Source organism: Citrus clementina, unplaced genomic scaffold, assembly GCF_000493195.1.
Source record: "Citrus clementina cultivar Clemenules unplaced genomic scaffold, Citrus_clementina_v1.0 scaffold_1, whole genome shotgun sequence".
NCBI lineage: Eukaryota > Viridiplantae > Streptophyta > Magnoliopsida > Sapindales > Rutaceae > Citrus > Citrus x clementina.
Window position 1 is genome coordinate 1066092 of NW_006263303.1, and position 15290 is coordinate 1081381.

The 15290-nt window shown below is 29.8% G+C and overlaps 1 protein-coding gene across 1 annotated transcript; it reads right to left on the minus strand.

Moving 5' to 3' along the window:
- Window positions 1-4280: 4280 nt before the first annotated feature.
- LOC18053741 (CBL-interacting serine/threonine-protein kinase 5) lies at window positions 4281-6145 on the minus strand. Its single transcript, XM_006450231.2, has one exon. The coding sequence runs from the start codon at window positions 5861-5863 to the stop codon at window positions 4484-4486; it is 1380 nt and encodes a 459-aa protein (XP_006450294.1). The 5' UTR covers window positions 5864-6145; the 3' UTR covers window positions 4281-4483.
- Window positions 6146-15290: the final 9145 nt, after the last annotated feature.

A 15290-nucleotide genomic window follows, 5' to 3' on the forward strand; every position in this document is an offset into this window, starting at 1 on the left:
TTATTTTTTTAACTTAAAAAATCTAAAAACTAATGTTTTTACATTTATGCATTTACTAATTATAAATGTTAAATAAATAATAAACATTTCAAAGAATATAAATAAGATAATATATTATCATAACATAAATCATATTCAATTGAATACAACACTTTAATATTCTATATTACATATGTTAATCAATTTTATTATAGTTTATGATGTTTTTGTATGAAAAATATTCAAAACTATGAAGATGAATATTGCTAATTTGAAGAAAATAGAAAGATAAAAATAATAATAGTCTACCACTTGATATTATCATAAGTTATATAGAGATGGATAATAATGCTAATTATTAATTTTTATTTAGGTAAGGATGATATTAATTAATTAGATAGGGATATTTTGAAGAACACCTTTTAATGATATCATTTAGATTTTTTAGATCATGCAAAAAGATTAAAAAAATTAGGTTAATAACTTAATGACTTAATTGCTGAAAAATTTTATTAAGTTAAAAAAATAAATAACATAATGACTTAACTTATTAAAATTAAGTCAACTAAATAAGTAAGTTAGAAAAACAAATTGGCCCTTAATCTATAAGGAAACATGGCTCTTCCCACTTGGTATTTAAAAAATGGCTTAATACACATACGCGTTAGTGCGTGTTGTGCATGTGTATTGAGCCAGTTGGTAGAAAGATTTCATTAAAATTTAATTTTTTTAAATTCTTTTTTATCCTTTGCATATTCCTGACTTAATTTAATTTTTTAAATATGCTTGGTCTGACAGATAAAAAGATAACGTCTTGATATTATAAAGGAAAATTATCATTGCATCACTTTATTTTACCTTATGTTCATCCAACCATTATAAAATTTTAACATGTACTTTGCACCACCTTTCTTTTCACATTTGTATCAACTAGCCACTTTTGCATTAACACTATTAAATAATTTTAATAAAATAACAATTTTACCCCCAAATAAATTAAAAAATTATTTTATCTTATAAAAACTTTTAAAATTAAAAATTATAATCATAAAAATATCTCTAAATTTAATAAAAATAAATCCCAAATAGAGGTGCTCAACTGATTTTTACAAAATTTTAATAATTATTTTTATTAAAATTAAAATTTTACAAAATTTTAATAAAAATAAATGAATTTATTTATTAAAAATTATAATTTTGTAAAATTTTATTAAAATAACTGAATTTATTTCTTAAAATAAAAAATCCTAAAATTTTAATAATTTAGGAGATTTTTATTAAATCCCAAAATTTTGCAATTATTCTTATAATTATAATTTTATATTAAAATATTTTTTATTAAAAATAAAAATTCTAATTTTGGGATTTATTTCTTAAAATAACTGAATTTTGTTTTCTTCTGACATGATGTGCTGCAACTTTCATTTTCTTTCAATCGGAAAAGTGACAATAAGGAAAAGTCAAAAATGGATTTTAACTTTCAACTCTCAACTTCCTTCAAACGAACTCATAGTTTTCTATCTGGCTGTCCTTTCCAATATTGTTGAACTCATACCTAAGGACAAAAATTATTGGTTAGTCACCAAAACATTATGCCCAAATTAGGCAGCGACAAGAAACAAGTCAGTAAAAAGTTGTACAATAGACTTTATAATTAATTAATTGGACATGTTGTGTGAGTAATGAACGACAAATATATATAATATCTCTGTGGTACTATGGGTGTGTTTAGGATTGAGGTGTTATAACTTTTAAGTTATAGTTATTGTGAAAAAAAAATTATAACTATGAAATAGAAGTTAATAGTACATAGTAAATATAAATTTTAAATAATAATTTTGATAAAATTATTAAAAATATAATAGATTTTTCATTATATAAATGAAAAATCATATCAACATAGCTTCCAAACTAAAGCAATTAGTGTTTACTAAATATTTTAGTGTTGTATATTTTAAACTACAGCTGTCCAACATCAATCTCAAACGCACCATATGTCAGACATACGACAAGCAAATAATGAAATAATATTATGACATGTGTGTATTTATTTTAAAGAATCAGCATGCTACTGGTGGTTATATAAAATTCATCTATACACGTCATATATGCATTAATTAATTGTATTACTTTTAATGTATTCTATCATTCCTCGAAATGAACATACACATTCTTAAATAACACGTCAACATGTAAATAGTAAATACGTTAAACTGATTCCATTATTCTCTATTTGACTTTTTTTTTCCATCCATCAACATGGAATCAAAATTAAATAGCAAGAGAAGATTGGTTAACTCAGCTTTTTAAAATTAAAAAAAAAATTGAACTTATTTGAAAATTGAATGAATCGAGTTACATCCGGATGTTGAAACAACGTTAATTTTTACAGTAGTGATAAGTGCAAAAAAAAAAAAGTGAGCACATCATCGTTATAGGACAAAAAAGTTTCACTATATAGTTTTTGTATTACTTTTTATCCTCTTCTTTCAGTACAAATTAACACATTATTATAATGTGTAATTTTAAACAACAATTTTACATATTTATAGCTTAAAGCACTCAGAACTTTAAAGTTTATTCTGAATTATAAATTAATGCCCAACATTTCAAGAATGAAACATGTAATTTTTAGTTCTCACATGCGGCTCGTTCGTCGCTTCTTTCATTATACACACACACACAAAATTATACAAATCTTGAAAAATACAGTATGATAATACGCTCAATGTTATCCCAATTCAAAAAAAAAAAAAGAGTAATAAAAGGAGGTTAATATATCTCTTATTAAATCGTTAGAAGTGTGAATGTACGTTAATGGAGAGTCCGCGTGTCATTTTCTTTCTCCATATATGGGTAGTAATAATCGAAACATATAAAAAATAAAAATAAAAACATAAACTGACAATGTTGCCAATCTTCTTTCAATAATTCTTTTTGTGATGAGATGAGAGAAGATGGAAACAGGTGGCAAATTTCGACCTCTAGAGATGGATATAAAATTAAATAAACAGAAATAAACAGAAAAAAACACAATGACAACGAAATGAGAGCTAATATTTCCAATAATTCTAACCGCCTAAATGAAAGCTACCTTTCTTCTTCTGCTGGTGGTGCCACGACCTCATTTCCAGGGAATCTACCCTGGCCCAACCAGGTTACTCGATTTGACATTGGAATTTAATTATATTAAGTTTTAAAAAAAAAGCTTTTTTTTTAAAAAAGTAGGTAATTGAGCTTTCCATATGTTGAAATTGATTAGAGGAATGTCCTAAATTTGGTTCCTCTACAAATTTCCTTCTTGGCAAATCATAAATGCTATTGGCGCCAGTATAATTTTTTGTGATGGTTAAAAATTTATTTAGTCCCTATATTTTAAAATTAGTGTCCGTTTAATTTTTGTATTTTTAAAAATACTTTGAAACATCCCTGCCGTTAAAATATTGATACCCCTACTTTTACTTTTATTTCTTTTAGATTACTTTTATAATATTACCCTTTTATAATAATTTTTTATTTGGACATTAATAAAAAAAAATAATTAAATTATCAATTTCACCCTAGAAAATAAAAAAAAATTATATTAATTTTTTTGCAAGCACCATTTGCACACTTGTTAGTTTGCGAATAATTTTTGATAATTAAAAATTAATATAATTTTTTAAGGGTTAAATTAGTAATTTAATTATTTTCTTTTTATTAATTTCCAAACAAAAAATTTATTATAAAAGGATAATATTGTAAAAGTAAGCCAAAAGAAATAAAAAGTAACAATTTAATTTTTGACAATTAAAAATTAATATATTTTTTTCATTTTTAGGATTAAATTGGTAATTTAATTATCTTTTTTATTAATGTCCAACTAAAAAAATGATTATAAAAGGGTAATATTGTAAAAATAAGCCAAAAGAAATAAAAAGTAACGGTAATGATATCAATACTTTAACGACATGGATGTTTCGAGGTATTTTAAAAATGAGTAATGATACAGCTACAAACTCTTGTACAAACTTATTTTGTACAAATTGATGTGGCACGAGAAGATTGGTTGAATTAAATATCACTTGGCCCACATGATTTGTTTTTATTCATTTATATTTTCATTCAACCAATGAATTAATGCCACGTCAGTTTGTACAAAATAAGTTTGTACAAGAGTTTGTGGCTGTATCATTACTCTTTAAAAATATAAGGACTAAATGGATACTAATTTTAAAATATAAGAACTAAATGAACTTTTATGATCTCTCAACTACGAGTTCTCTCAATTATGAGTATTTAAAAAAAAAATTCTCTACTTCTTTTTACTAATGGGATTCTTGATATCTTATAATATATAATAAAGGGCTCAAGGATTTGTTTACATGTGACATATAGTGTGTCGAATAGACAAATAGTAGCCAAACCCAAAGATAGTATTTACATGTGTTCCGAAAGCAAGAAACCAAAAAACAAAATGTCAAAAATTTGCAAGTAAAATTAAAACCCTAGCTTGTAGTTAAAATTAATTAAGTTGGTAGGCAGCATTTGAGAGTTGCTTTTCACAATCTTCACCCTCGACTTTGTTAATATTGTCACCTTGCCATGTCCAGACGATGTCTTTCAATGCAGGCCTAACATCTTCTTCGCAAAACTTTGCATACTCCAAGGTATCACCGGACGACTTCGAAAACTCGACGACCGCCACCTCCGGCGCCACCTCGAACACCTCCGCAATCACCGACAGGGGCCCTTTTCGCCCCTCGGAATCCCCGCGTAACCTAATTTTAAAATCCTTGACCTTTGCCACCTTAAAGTTCATCCCCTTGGCAACCCCCTCAATCTTTTCCATTATATGCCTGGCCGAATACCTTGACGTGAACATGGACCCCGTTTTCTTCTTGTTCTCAAACAAATTGGACAAATCGAACCCCGACGACATGGATGAGATGAACTCAAACGCGTTAAAAAACTTGGGAGACGATACTTTCTCTTCCTGATTATTATGACGATCGTTCTCCGTTTTTTCTGTCGCCGCTTGATCGTCGTCGCCATCATCATCATGTTGAGTAATGGAAAACGCGACGGGTCTAGTGAACCCTTTGCGGAACCAAGGGACGCGCATGATGGATTGAATGGTGATTCGCCTCTCGGGATCGGAGACGAGAAGCTTGGAAATCAAACGCTTGGCATCGGTGGAAATCCAAGGAGGATAAACGAACTCAGCCTTGAAAACTTTCCTATACATGTTCATGATATTCTCGTCCTGAAACGGCAAGAACCCGGCGAGCAACACGTACAGGATGACCCCACAGGACCATAAATCAGCCTTTGAGCCGTCGTAGCCTTTCTTCCTCAGGACCTCCGGCGCCACGTAAGCAGGAGTCCCACACTGGGTGTGCAGAAGGCCGTCGTTTCGCAGCTGCTCGGGGAGAGCAGAGAGGCCAAAGTCAGAGATCTTTAGATCCTCATTCTCGTCCAACAACAGATTCTCCGGCTTCAGGTCACGGTGAGAGACTCCCCTGCTGTGGCAGAAATCGACGGCACTGATGAGTTGTTGGAAATACTTCCTCGCGAGATCCTCCCTTAGCCTGCCTCTGGCGACTTTGGCGAAGAGCTCGCCACCTTTGACGTACTCCATGGCAACAAAGATCTTCTTCTTGGTGGCCATAACTTCTCTCAACTCGACGACATTCGGGTGGCGGACTAATCTCATGACAGAGATTTCTCGCTTGATCTGCTCCATCATGAATTCCTTCTTCAATTGATCCTTGTTGATCACTTTGATCGCCACGCTCTCCCCTGTCATCACCTGCTTCCCGTAATACACTTTCGCGAACGTGCCCTTGCCTAATAACCTCCCCATCTCGTACTTTCCGAAAAGAACATGCCTCTCCTCTTCCATGTGTCTCTCTCTCAAGAAATTAGAATTTTGTCTTTTGAATCAGGACTATAATTGTATCCCTATGAATTATCAATTATGATGATAATACTGCGATAAGGGGATCCAAGAAAGGACTGCGGTTATGCAGATTTGAATTGATTCCATGAAGTGGGTGTTTGATCAAAGCTTTTCTCTTCCTTTTCAATGGGGTGTTGATTTTTGGGCACTTGGTTTTGTGTCTGGTTTGTGTTTACGTTTGTTTGTTCAGCGGCTGGCTGAATAAATAATGGCACACAGATTTTAAATTTATATATAATGTAAATATATTATCAAAATAATTGAGGAGAAGACGCGTTTAGTGCGTTAATTGGAATGATTTGACTGTTTAATTAATGATTAATCGCTCTTGTTTTTCCGTTGGAGTAATTTTGCTCTGTTTTTTTTTTTTTTTTTAATTTCATAATTATTTTTGGCGTAAGCTATCATCATGTACTTAACACTTGTCATTGATGGGGACTTTGTATTGAAATGATGAGATTCTGGGAGAATGTTCTGGTAACAATCCAATAACACTATAACACGTAAGTTGGATATTTTAAAATTACCCCGTCAGATTGATAGTTACAATATACTAACATAAGATTGGCAACAAAATAAAATAAATAAATTATAGCAACAACGGGAGAGTGAAATTACTAATTAGATATTCATTTTTTTTTTTTTGGGAAAAAGGGAATTAGTTTTTGTGAGTTTCTGGTCATAAAATTCGAGGATAAAAATCTTATCTGAGTTCTCATAAATTTTTAAAGATCTTGTGTAATGTGTCCTCAAATAATAGTATATCGGTATAATTTAACTTCTTCATTTTTTGTATTTATTAACTACCAATCACCTACAAGTAATTTTTCTCAAGAAAAAATCAAATCAGGAGAGTATCTTTATCCAAAATTCGAAGTTGTAGCACCAATAAAAAAAACATCCTGCAACTCGTTAAAATTTAAAGACAAATTATATAAGGCGACCAGAGTTATGTCACTGGGGTTGTTTACCATGAATAAAAAAAATGCAATATAATTTATAAAATATCCCAAGATGTTGTTTAAACAAATAATTGATTAAATCATAGATTCTTTGCCATTTCATTAAATAGTAAAATGTGATGTAGTACAAGTCAAAATTTATTTAATTCGCATAATATTCGGTCATTTTAAATTAGCAAAGTCAGATCTTACTTTACTTTTCACAAAAACCAAATTTGAAATTCGCGTTTACCATTATTTTCCCTTCTTTATTGGACAACTTAGTCAGCCAATGAACACTTTGGGGTAATTTTTTTTCAACGTACTGTTTTCTCCTTTTTTTTTTTTTGGTAAAGAACTGTTTTCTCCTATTTTATTTTCTGTAATCTCTTTTTAAAATTTTTCCTTAACAATGATAATGAAAGTTTCCCGACAAAGAGTGGCAATTTAGGGTATGACTACGGTGCAACTGTGGTATCGTGCCACAATTGCATTCAACCGTTGGATCCATTTAGATGAGTGAGGTCTATTGGGATCTAACGGCTGAGTGCAACTGTGACACGGTACCACAGTTGCACCACAATTTTTCCCGACAATTTAATGCCTACACAAGTCAAATATTGATATAAATAATTATTGACTTGTGTACTATTAGAGCGTGTTTGGCATTTGGATTTTAATGTATTGTGTTGTATTAGTGTGTAATAATTTTAATATAGTACTATATTTGGTGTAGGAAGGACTGGATTGTATATTTTAATATTCCATATTATTATTTATGTTAAAATAATAATATTCTTATTGATTTATTAACAATAAAATATTATACCAAAAAAATTGTAAATTTGATCTATTTAAGTTATATTTAATATTCTTGGAATTCTCATCTTTGGCTCTACACATTGGTACCAATATCCCTGACAATAATCTAGCCATTGGATCTAGCTATAATGACAACCATGGACTAGATCCAATGGTTAGGTGCAGCTGTGGTATGGTACGTTGAAAAAAAAAAACCCAATCTTGCAAACCATCAATTGAATTTAAGATAAGTATAATTTTATTATTTATTGAGTTATAATCTCTAGTAGTTAAGATTTTTTTTATACTTCATTAACGTACCAATAATGATATTCATCATTAAATCTTATTATTTTTGGCATTTTTTTAGGGTGAAATTATAATTTTCGTTTTGGGAGTAAAATGGTCATTTTTTAAAGTTTCCGTTAGTTTTCTTAATGGATTCCAAACGGAAGTGGAAAAATGAAACAAAATATAACTTTAGGTGGATTCCGGTAAAAAAAAAAATTATGTATTTAAAAAAAAAAAAAGGTTGGACGGTGGACATTTTCCCTTCCTAAAATATTAAACTTGTCATCAATTGATATCGGAAAAATAATGATGATGGCTGCAGTAGGCGACCAACCGCGGTGACCGTTGGTGGCTAGCTGGAAGAGCCAGTGGTGAAGGACTTGCTAGAAATATATAATTATTAAATATTAGTTAATCAATTACAATGAATAAATTTATTAAAATGTTATTTGATTTAATAAGGAAATTACGAAAATGACCAGACCCACTTAAACCCTGAGGGGTAAGCAGGTCCGATTAACTAGGTAAATCTGGTCAAAATGATAGGTACATGATTGGCGTAGACATATTTAAAGCTAGTCAGCACAAGGTAGATAGCACATATCCAGCTAAACTAGACTGCCAAACATGCCCTTAGCAATTCGACTTATAGCCTTTTTGTATTGAACAAATTTAAGTGTACAACGAAAGATTAACGAAACGTAAACGATCATTTGAGAAATGTACTAATAAATTGGAAGATATTGTTATAGTAGACAATAATTCTAGGGCAGTCCAATCTAAAAATTATATTTAAGCTTCAAGTCTAGGAATATTATTACACATTGTTTAAAATATGGCTTCTTTTTATTAAGATTCCCGGTATAATCTTATTTTACTTGAAAAATACTATCATCACTCATAATTATTTGATAAATCATTAAAAAAAATTGCATATATAGCAAGGTTTATTAGCTGGCTGTACAACGCATAACTTGACGAGCATTCAACTTCATATATTAATTATTACTATATTAGACCACTCAAAATGTGGGCCAATTTCGTATCGAGAACAAAAAAGGAAAAAAATCTTAATAACTTATATTATATTAAAAACAAAATTAAAATCTAGATCCAAAGATTATAAGCATGCCATTTGGATTATTAGGTGTTGCAAATCAACCTAATAGCTTTTAATCACCCACTAATCGCTCTCCATGAAGCTAAATTATGGATCACGGGTCCCCATAATCTCTTGGTTTTTGGAGAAAACATGGCAACAAACGCTATTTTTAATTGAAATAATTACAGTTCAAGGGGATGTGATGTTGCTTTGGCCACATAAATATCTATTTTTTAAGTAATGGACCCCTAGTATTTTAATTGCGTTTGTTGTAAGGAACCATTAATTAGTTCGTTTATATTGATTTGTTTGTATTGAGATTCAACCTCGAAATAATTAACTAACATGGTCTTATTGAATAAATTAATTACTGAACATTGCCTTAGTAGTTGAGGGACCTCTTGATACTCCACAACAAGGAAAAATATCAAAACTAGGTCTTGGAGTATTTAATAAATTTAATAGAAAGATAATGGCTCTTTATTTATTTATTTTATAATTAATATTACATCAGATATTACGGTTCTATTTTAGCAAACAATCACAATACAACTACACTGTTATTTCAGTAGATAATTACAAGTACACTTAGGACTATAACTTTACATACATTAAATTTTATGAAGTACTAACCCATATCGTCTACCCTCGCTAATATTCAAGACGTGTCTGCTCCACTCGTGTTTTGAAAGGAAGAAACACTGCAATTAGCTCCACTCAATCATTCTTAATTAAGGGAGAGTGAGTTCCTAAGGACTGCAATTAGGTCCACCGCTCGGCCTTGGCTCCTAACTACTCTAGAAAATGACAAGATATCAAACTAAATAATGTAATAACCTTAGGGTTTCACTATCATGATCATGAAATGAAGATCTAGATCAAATAGAGGAGTATGTAATTTTAACAATTTATATCCAGAAATAACATATGTTTGGTGCAGGTTTCAATATTTTTTAAAATATAAATTTGATGAATCAGTAATGAATCTAACTATGAAAGATATAATTTACATGTTAGTCTTATGTTCTCGTCAATATCTTATCTATAAGATAATTAATTCTTACACTATTCTATATATATTTTATAAAAGAAGAAGAAGAAGAAGAAGAAAAAGTTAAAGCCAATGTAGAAACTATGCTTTAATAAACACATTAAAATCTTTTGCCATGATAACATGCAAGTGAATAAGTTTAATTAGTGATAAGTAGGGACATATACCCTAGTATTAAATAAATTGAAGGTTCCAGCATATACTTTTCCCTTCATTATAATAAATTATAAATTACAATTTGTGACTTATTTTGATATTTAATGTGGCAACCCGTTGTGTTCGCAATATTATAGCAAAACCCTTTAAGTAGAAGTTAATTAGGTTTGCATTTTAGAAGCAAAACAATTCTTCTTTAATTTGAAGAGTGGAATTTAATCATAATAACAAATAATCAAAATGTTTAAAAAAAAAAATTAGGTGTCCACTTTGTGTGTACTGTATACATATACACTGTAATACACATACATATACATCATCATTTTTATTTATTATTGCTTACTTTATCCTCCCACATCATCTATTTTGAATCAATTGTAAAATTAATTACATGGCACTTATATATCTATAAAGGTCTGCCTTGCATTGTGATTAAAGTACTCTGAGCTAATATTTATTACATGGCTCTTATATATTTAATAAACAAGCTAGTTACGAGCTAACAACCAATCTACTATAGATGCAATAGAAAAAAGAAATATTTATCATCAATTACAACAATATATTAGTGATTATAATAGATATTGCTAAATAAACACACCTCAAAATTTTTGGGTTAATTAAATAGTTTTAAATTAGTATGATATCGGAGTTAAAATGTCTCTCGTATGTGTATATAGATAAAAGAATATTAAATTTACCTCTGGGTCAGTTTATGAATAAATAATCCAAATGAGAACGGATACCTCTGAATATTTTTACGAGGAAGGAATGATCTGTGAAACTGCTGATAAAATTCGAACATTAGATAATGAGATTGACAATTATAGTAAGTAGCTGACATGGCAGTACGTGGTTGGTTGTTTTTATTTCATTCTGGAGCAGCATGGGCACAGGTTGGTGGGATCCAATTGCTTGTTTGCCTGCCACAGACATCAATCATCACTTGATCACATCACACCGTGTCATCCATACACGTGTCCAAAGTCTATAGAGATTAGTAAATAGTGATCTACCGTATTTCGTGACGTGTATAGATACATATATAACGGGAGCCTCTATGTTACATTGAATGTACCATACACAACTAACAAAAACCACATAAATTGTGGGACCCACATAATTGTGTGGTTCTTTTTAGTTGTGTATGATACATTCAATGTAACATAGCAAAATCCCATATATAACATGTCTTAGCTTAGTTGTTTAGGTTAAAAAAGACAGCTGCCACGTTGGAAATGTTCCAACGCGGAGCAGTTTTCAGAATTGGATATATATAGTTAAATTTAAAATAATTATAATAATATGTATCTAATGATTTTGGAAACCGTTGGATATATATATAATTAAATTTGAAATAATTGTAATAATATGTATCCAATGATTTTGGAGGGCTACTCTACATTGGAGCATTTTTAACATAGTTGAATCCAAAAAAATAGTTAGTGCATAAGAACTAATGCATGGTAATGAAATGATAAATTTCTTTTTCACGATTTGAGTTCATTTGCCTCTCTCGATTGCATTCAACTAAGGGATAGTGATGAAATCATAAAAATTCTTCCATAATCTTAGTTGCGTGCTTGCTCAGTGTGTGTGTGTGTGTGTGTAGGCATATACCTTTCTTATTGTAATTTAAGTAAGAAAATTATACGATTTTATAAATTACACACGCAAGGACATTTTGATATGAAACAAAACAAAGTCCAATAATTTAGTCCCTCATCACTTTCATGAATGAGACAGTTTTTTTTTTTTTTTTTGTTTCCAAATCTTTGGAATATCCCTAGAACATAACACATGGCTGCCTTCACTTTAGCCTGGCCCAGGTTCCATGAAGATTTACCTCAAGTCTCTTTTCATTTTCAATTTGGTCCGTGATAACGGGAAGCATAATATATAGCTTTGATTTGACACTATGTATCAGACAAATTAGAAATATTAGAGAATTTTTATAATTATATTTATATTTTCGAATATGCTATTCAACAATAAAATAAAAATTAATGTATAAATGAAATAAGTGAAAAATGTCTAGCAAGTTTCGATTTGTGTATATAACGAAATACTCGAAACAATCACACGTTATCAACAATTACGTCCCATTCTATAACGAAATAATATTGGTCATGTTGGTTACAGAAACCCATAATGTTGATTATAAAGAAAACATATCATGTTCAATGTTCGTCATGGGTCTATCCAAATAAAGTAGTGCTTTAATACACACACACACACACACTCATTTCTCAGAGTGGTGTGATGTATACGTAATCGTAATAGGGATATACTTTTGGGAACTTTCAAAAGATAAAACTGGCCAGAGACCATCATGCTTCTGATAAGCTATGCATGGCTCACTGCAGCTGATCTGGTTCGTCGAATCTGTATTGTTTTGATTCAAATTAAGGCTCGTTTTGTTTTGGCTAACCTTTTGGTAGTTTTGCTGTCAGAGTTAAACTGTTAATTAAGTGTTGGATAAATGTCTGTACATTGGTTTTGGCATCATAGTTGATAATTTTCGACAACTATCACAGTGTACATCCCTTGACAACTACAGTGGGGAGGAGATGAAGCAGATGCCCTAACTGGATTTTGAAATTTCATTTGACCTATACTATCAAAACAATCCTAGGTATTTTTGAAAATGCGTTAATTAATTTTTAAAATTTTTGGATTTATGATTGTGAAACTAATTGCTTCATACTCTTATTTCGAACATGCATGCCTCCATTTAAAATAAATTCATACTCTTATTGTGAACGCAAATTTCTTATTGCGATCTTGACAAAAAAAATTGTGACTTAAAGCCCACAACATAAATATTAATAAACAAACCTTGAATAAGTGAAACTAATTCCACAAAGAAGAGATATGCATGAAAAACAGCTCATACGCGAGCCATGCTTATGAGTTATGAACGTAAGATTGATTTCTGTGCCTAAAGTTTCGTTACGGGTAGACAGGTATCTGCACCAAAAATAACATCATTAAAACAAATTTGCGTGTATGTGCTGTCAACTCTCTTAATAATTTATCTTTCCCCTTTCAATATATATATACACACACGTAAAAGTTATGTTTAATGTAATTTACAGCCCAACAAAAATCACCTATTGGCTCACCTTTCCCTACTGTTTTATTATTCATTTTTGTAAGTTATAATAAATGTAACTACAGAAAACTAAATTGTTTAATGCAAACACATTATTAAGCCATATGATTTAATAGGATTGTTGTTCAATTCACTATAAAGTTATATGCTCATATGAAAAACAAATTTCACACACTACCTCAAGAATCTTAGGGCATCAAACAACTCGTGTTTGATATCATCTAATCTTGTTCTTAATAACTAATAATTTTTATCATTATTTTATCCCTTAAAAAAAGAAACGCAAGGGATCATGATGGTTATTTGAGCTCAACAAACTTATACTTAATATATAAATATTTTTTTTCTAGAAAAAGTCTTAACATATATAGGGTACATTTGTGAATGTTGTGCGATAGCTGGTCTTCCAAAGCCCAGTTGTTAAGGTATTTGGTTGCACCTTATACCTGAGCTTTGGCAGCCTAGCACATTTTTTCTCCCAACTATGTGTTATATTACTAAATTACATACACTCGCATGTTATTTAATATCAATTTTGTCCTCCTTTTTTTAACCTAATTTCAAAATGGGTTCCCTTCAGCATGCAAATAAATTAGCATGAGAAGTACACTCTTTCTCTTTGTTTTATATGGATATGTTGGAATGTATACATAAATGTCAAACTTGTTACGGATTATGTTATCATTATTGTTGCCATTGTTACAAAACTTTGAAAATGCATTTCTATATTTATATTTATATTTTTATTAAGAAAATATTATTTAATAGATGCAAGATATCCATAGTTAAGTGGGTACTTAAGATTATATAAAGGTGAAAGATAGTGGCTTCTTAATTTTTGCCAACATAGTCAACCAATGAGTTATAAAGAATTGTTAGACTACAAGTGCTCTTCTTTGAGAAGTGTTACTGAGCGTACTTTTGGGGTTCGAAAGAATATATGGAAGATTTTACAAAATATGCCAAGCTATACATTTAACAATCAGGTTAAAATAGTTATTCCTACCATGGTCTTACATAATTACATTTGAAGATATTTACAAAATCACAATTATTTTAATGAAACAATAGATAAAATAAGTCATCATGTTAGTAAACATATAAGCAATATTGCATCTCATGAAGAAAGTTATGATACTGTTGATAACACAATTCAAGATATAATAATTTTAAGAGATGATATTGCTACAAGTTTAATCGATGCATGAAAATGGAAATAATTATAAGAATTTTGTAATTATTTTCATTTTAGTTTTGATTATGTTATGTTGTATGAACTTTATTAGACACATTTGGTATAATTTATTTCTTCAATCAATGTGTAAAATTAGAATTTATAAACTATTTATTACAACTTGTGCAGAAAAATGAATTTGATTAGTTAAATATTAATTTGATTTATCAAAGTGATAAACATAATCATATGTTAATCAACACTAAAAATAAATAAAATATAGAAAAGTAATAATTCAAAGTAGGAGAAATAATTTGTTTAGTCAACAATTAAAAATAATGTTATTTAAAATTATTTATTACCGATATTCATCAATTTTTACTCTGCAGCTATTAAAATTTACCAAACACCATCAGTTTCTACTCCAGTTATGGCTTTTACTTCACAGCAACACCACACTACCAAATGCACCTATAATTGGGTTCTTAGTGAGCTGCTCACATCATTCTAAAGGCAATACTAATTCATTCCATAACCAAACCCATTTAATCATAAAACAATAATGATGTTTAATTTATTTGTTGGACCTAGTTGCCTTTGTGAGTGTGAGAATCAAACATTTAATTATATTCACTAATTTTGCTTTACTAATTAGGATTTTTTTTGGGGGGGGGGGGAGATATTTATTTCCTAGTTTTTGTGAGTTTCTGGTCATAAAATTCAAAATTGTAGCTGACTT

Coding starts and splice junctions, on each gene's coding strand:
- LOC18053741 (XM_006450231.2), bottom strand. CDS start 5,863: ATGGAAGAGGAGAGGCATGTTCTTTTCGGAAAGTACGAGATGGGGAGG.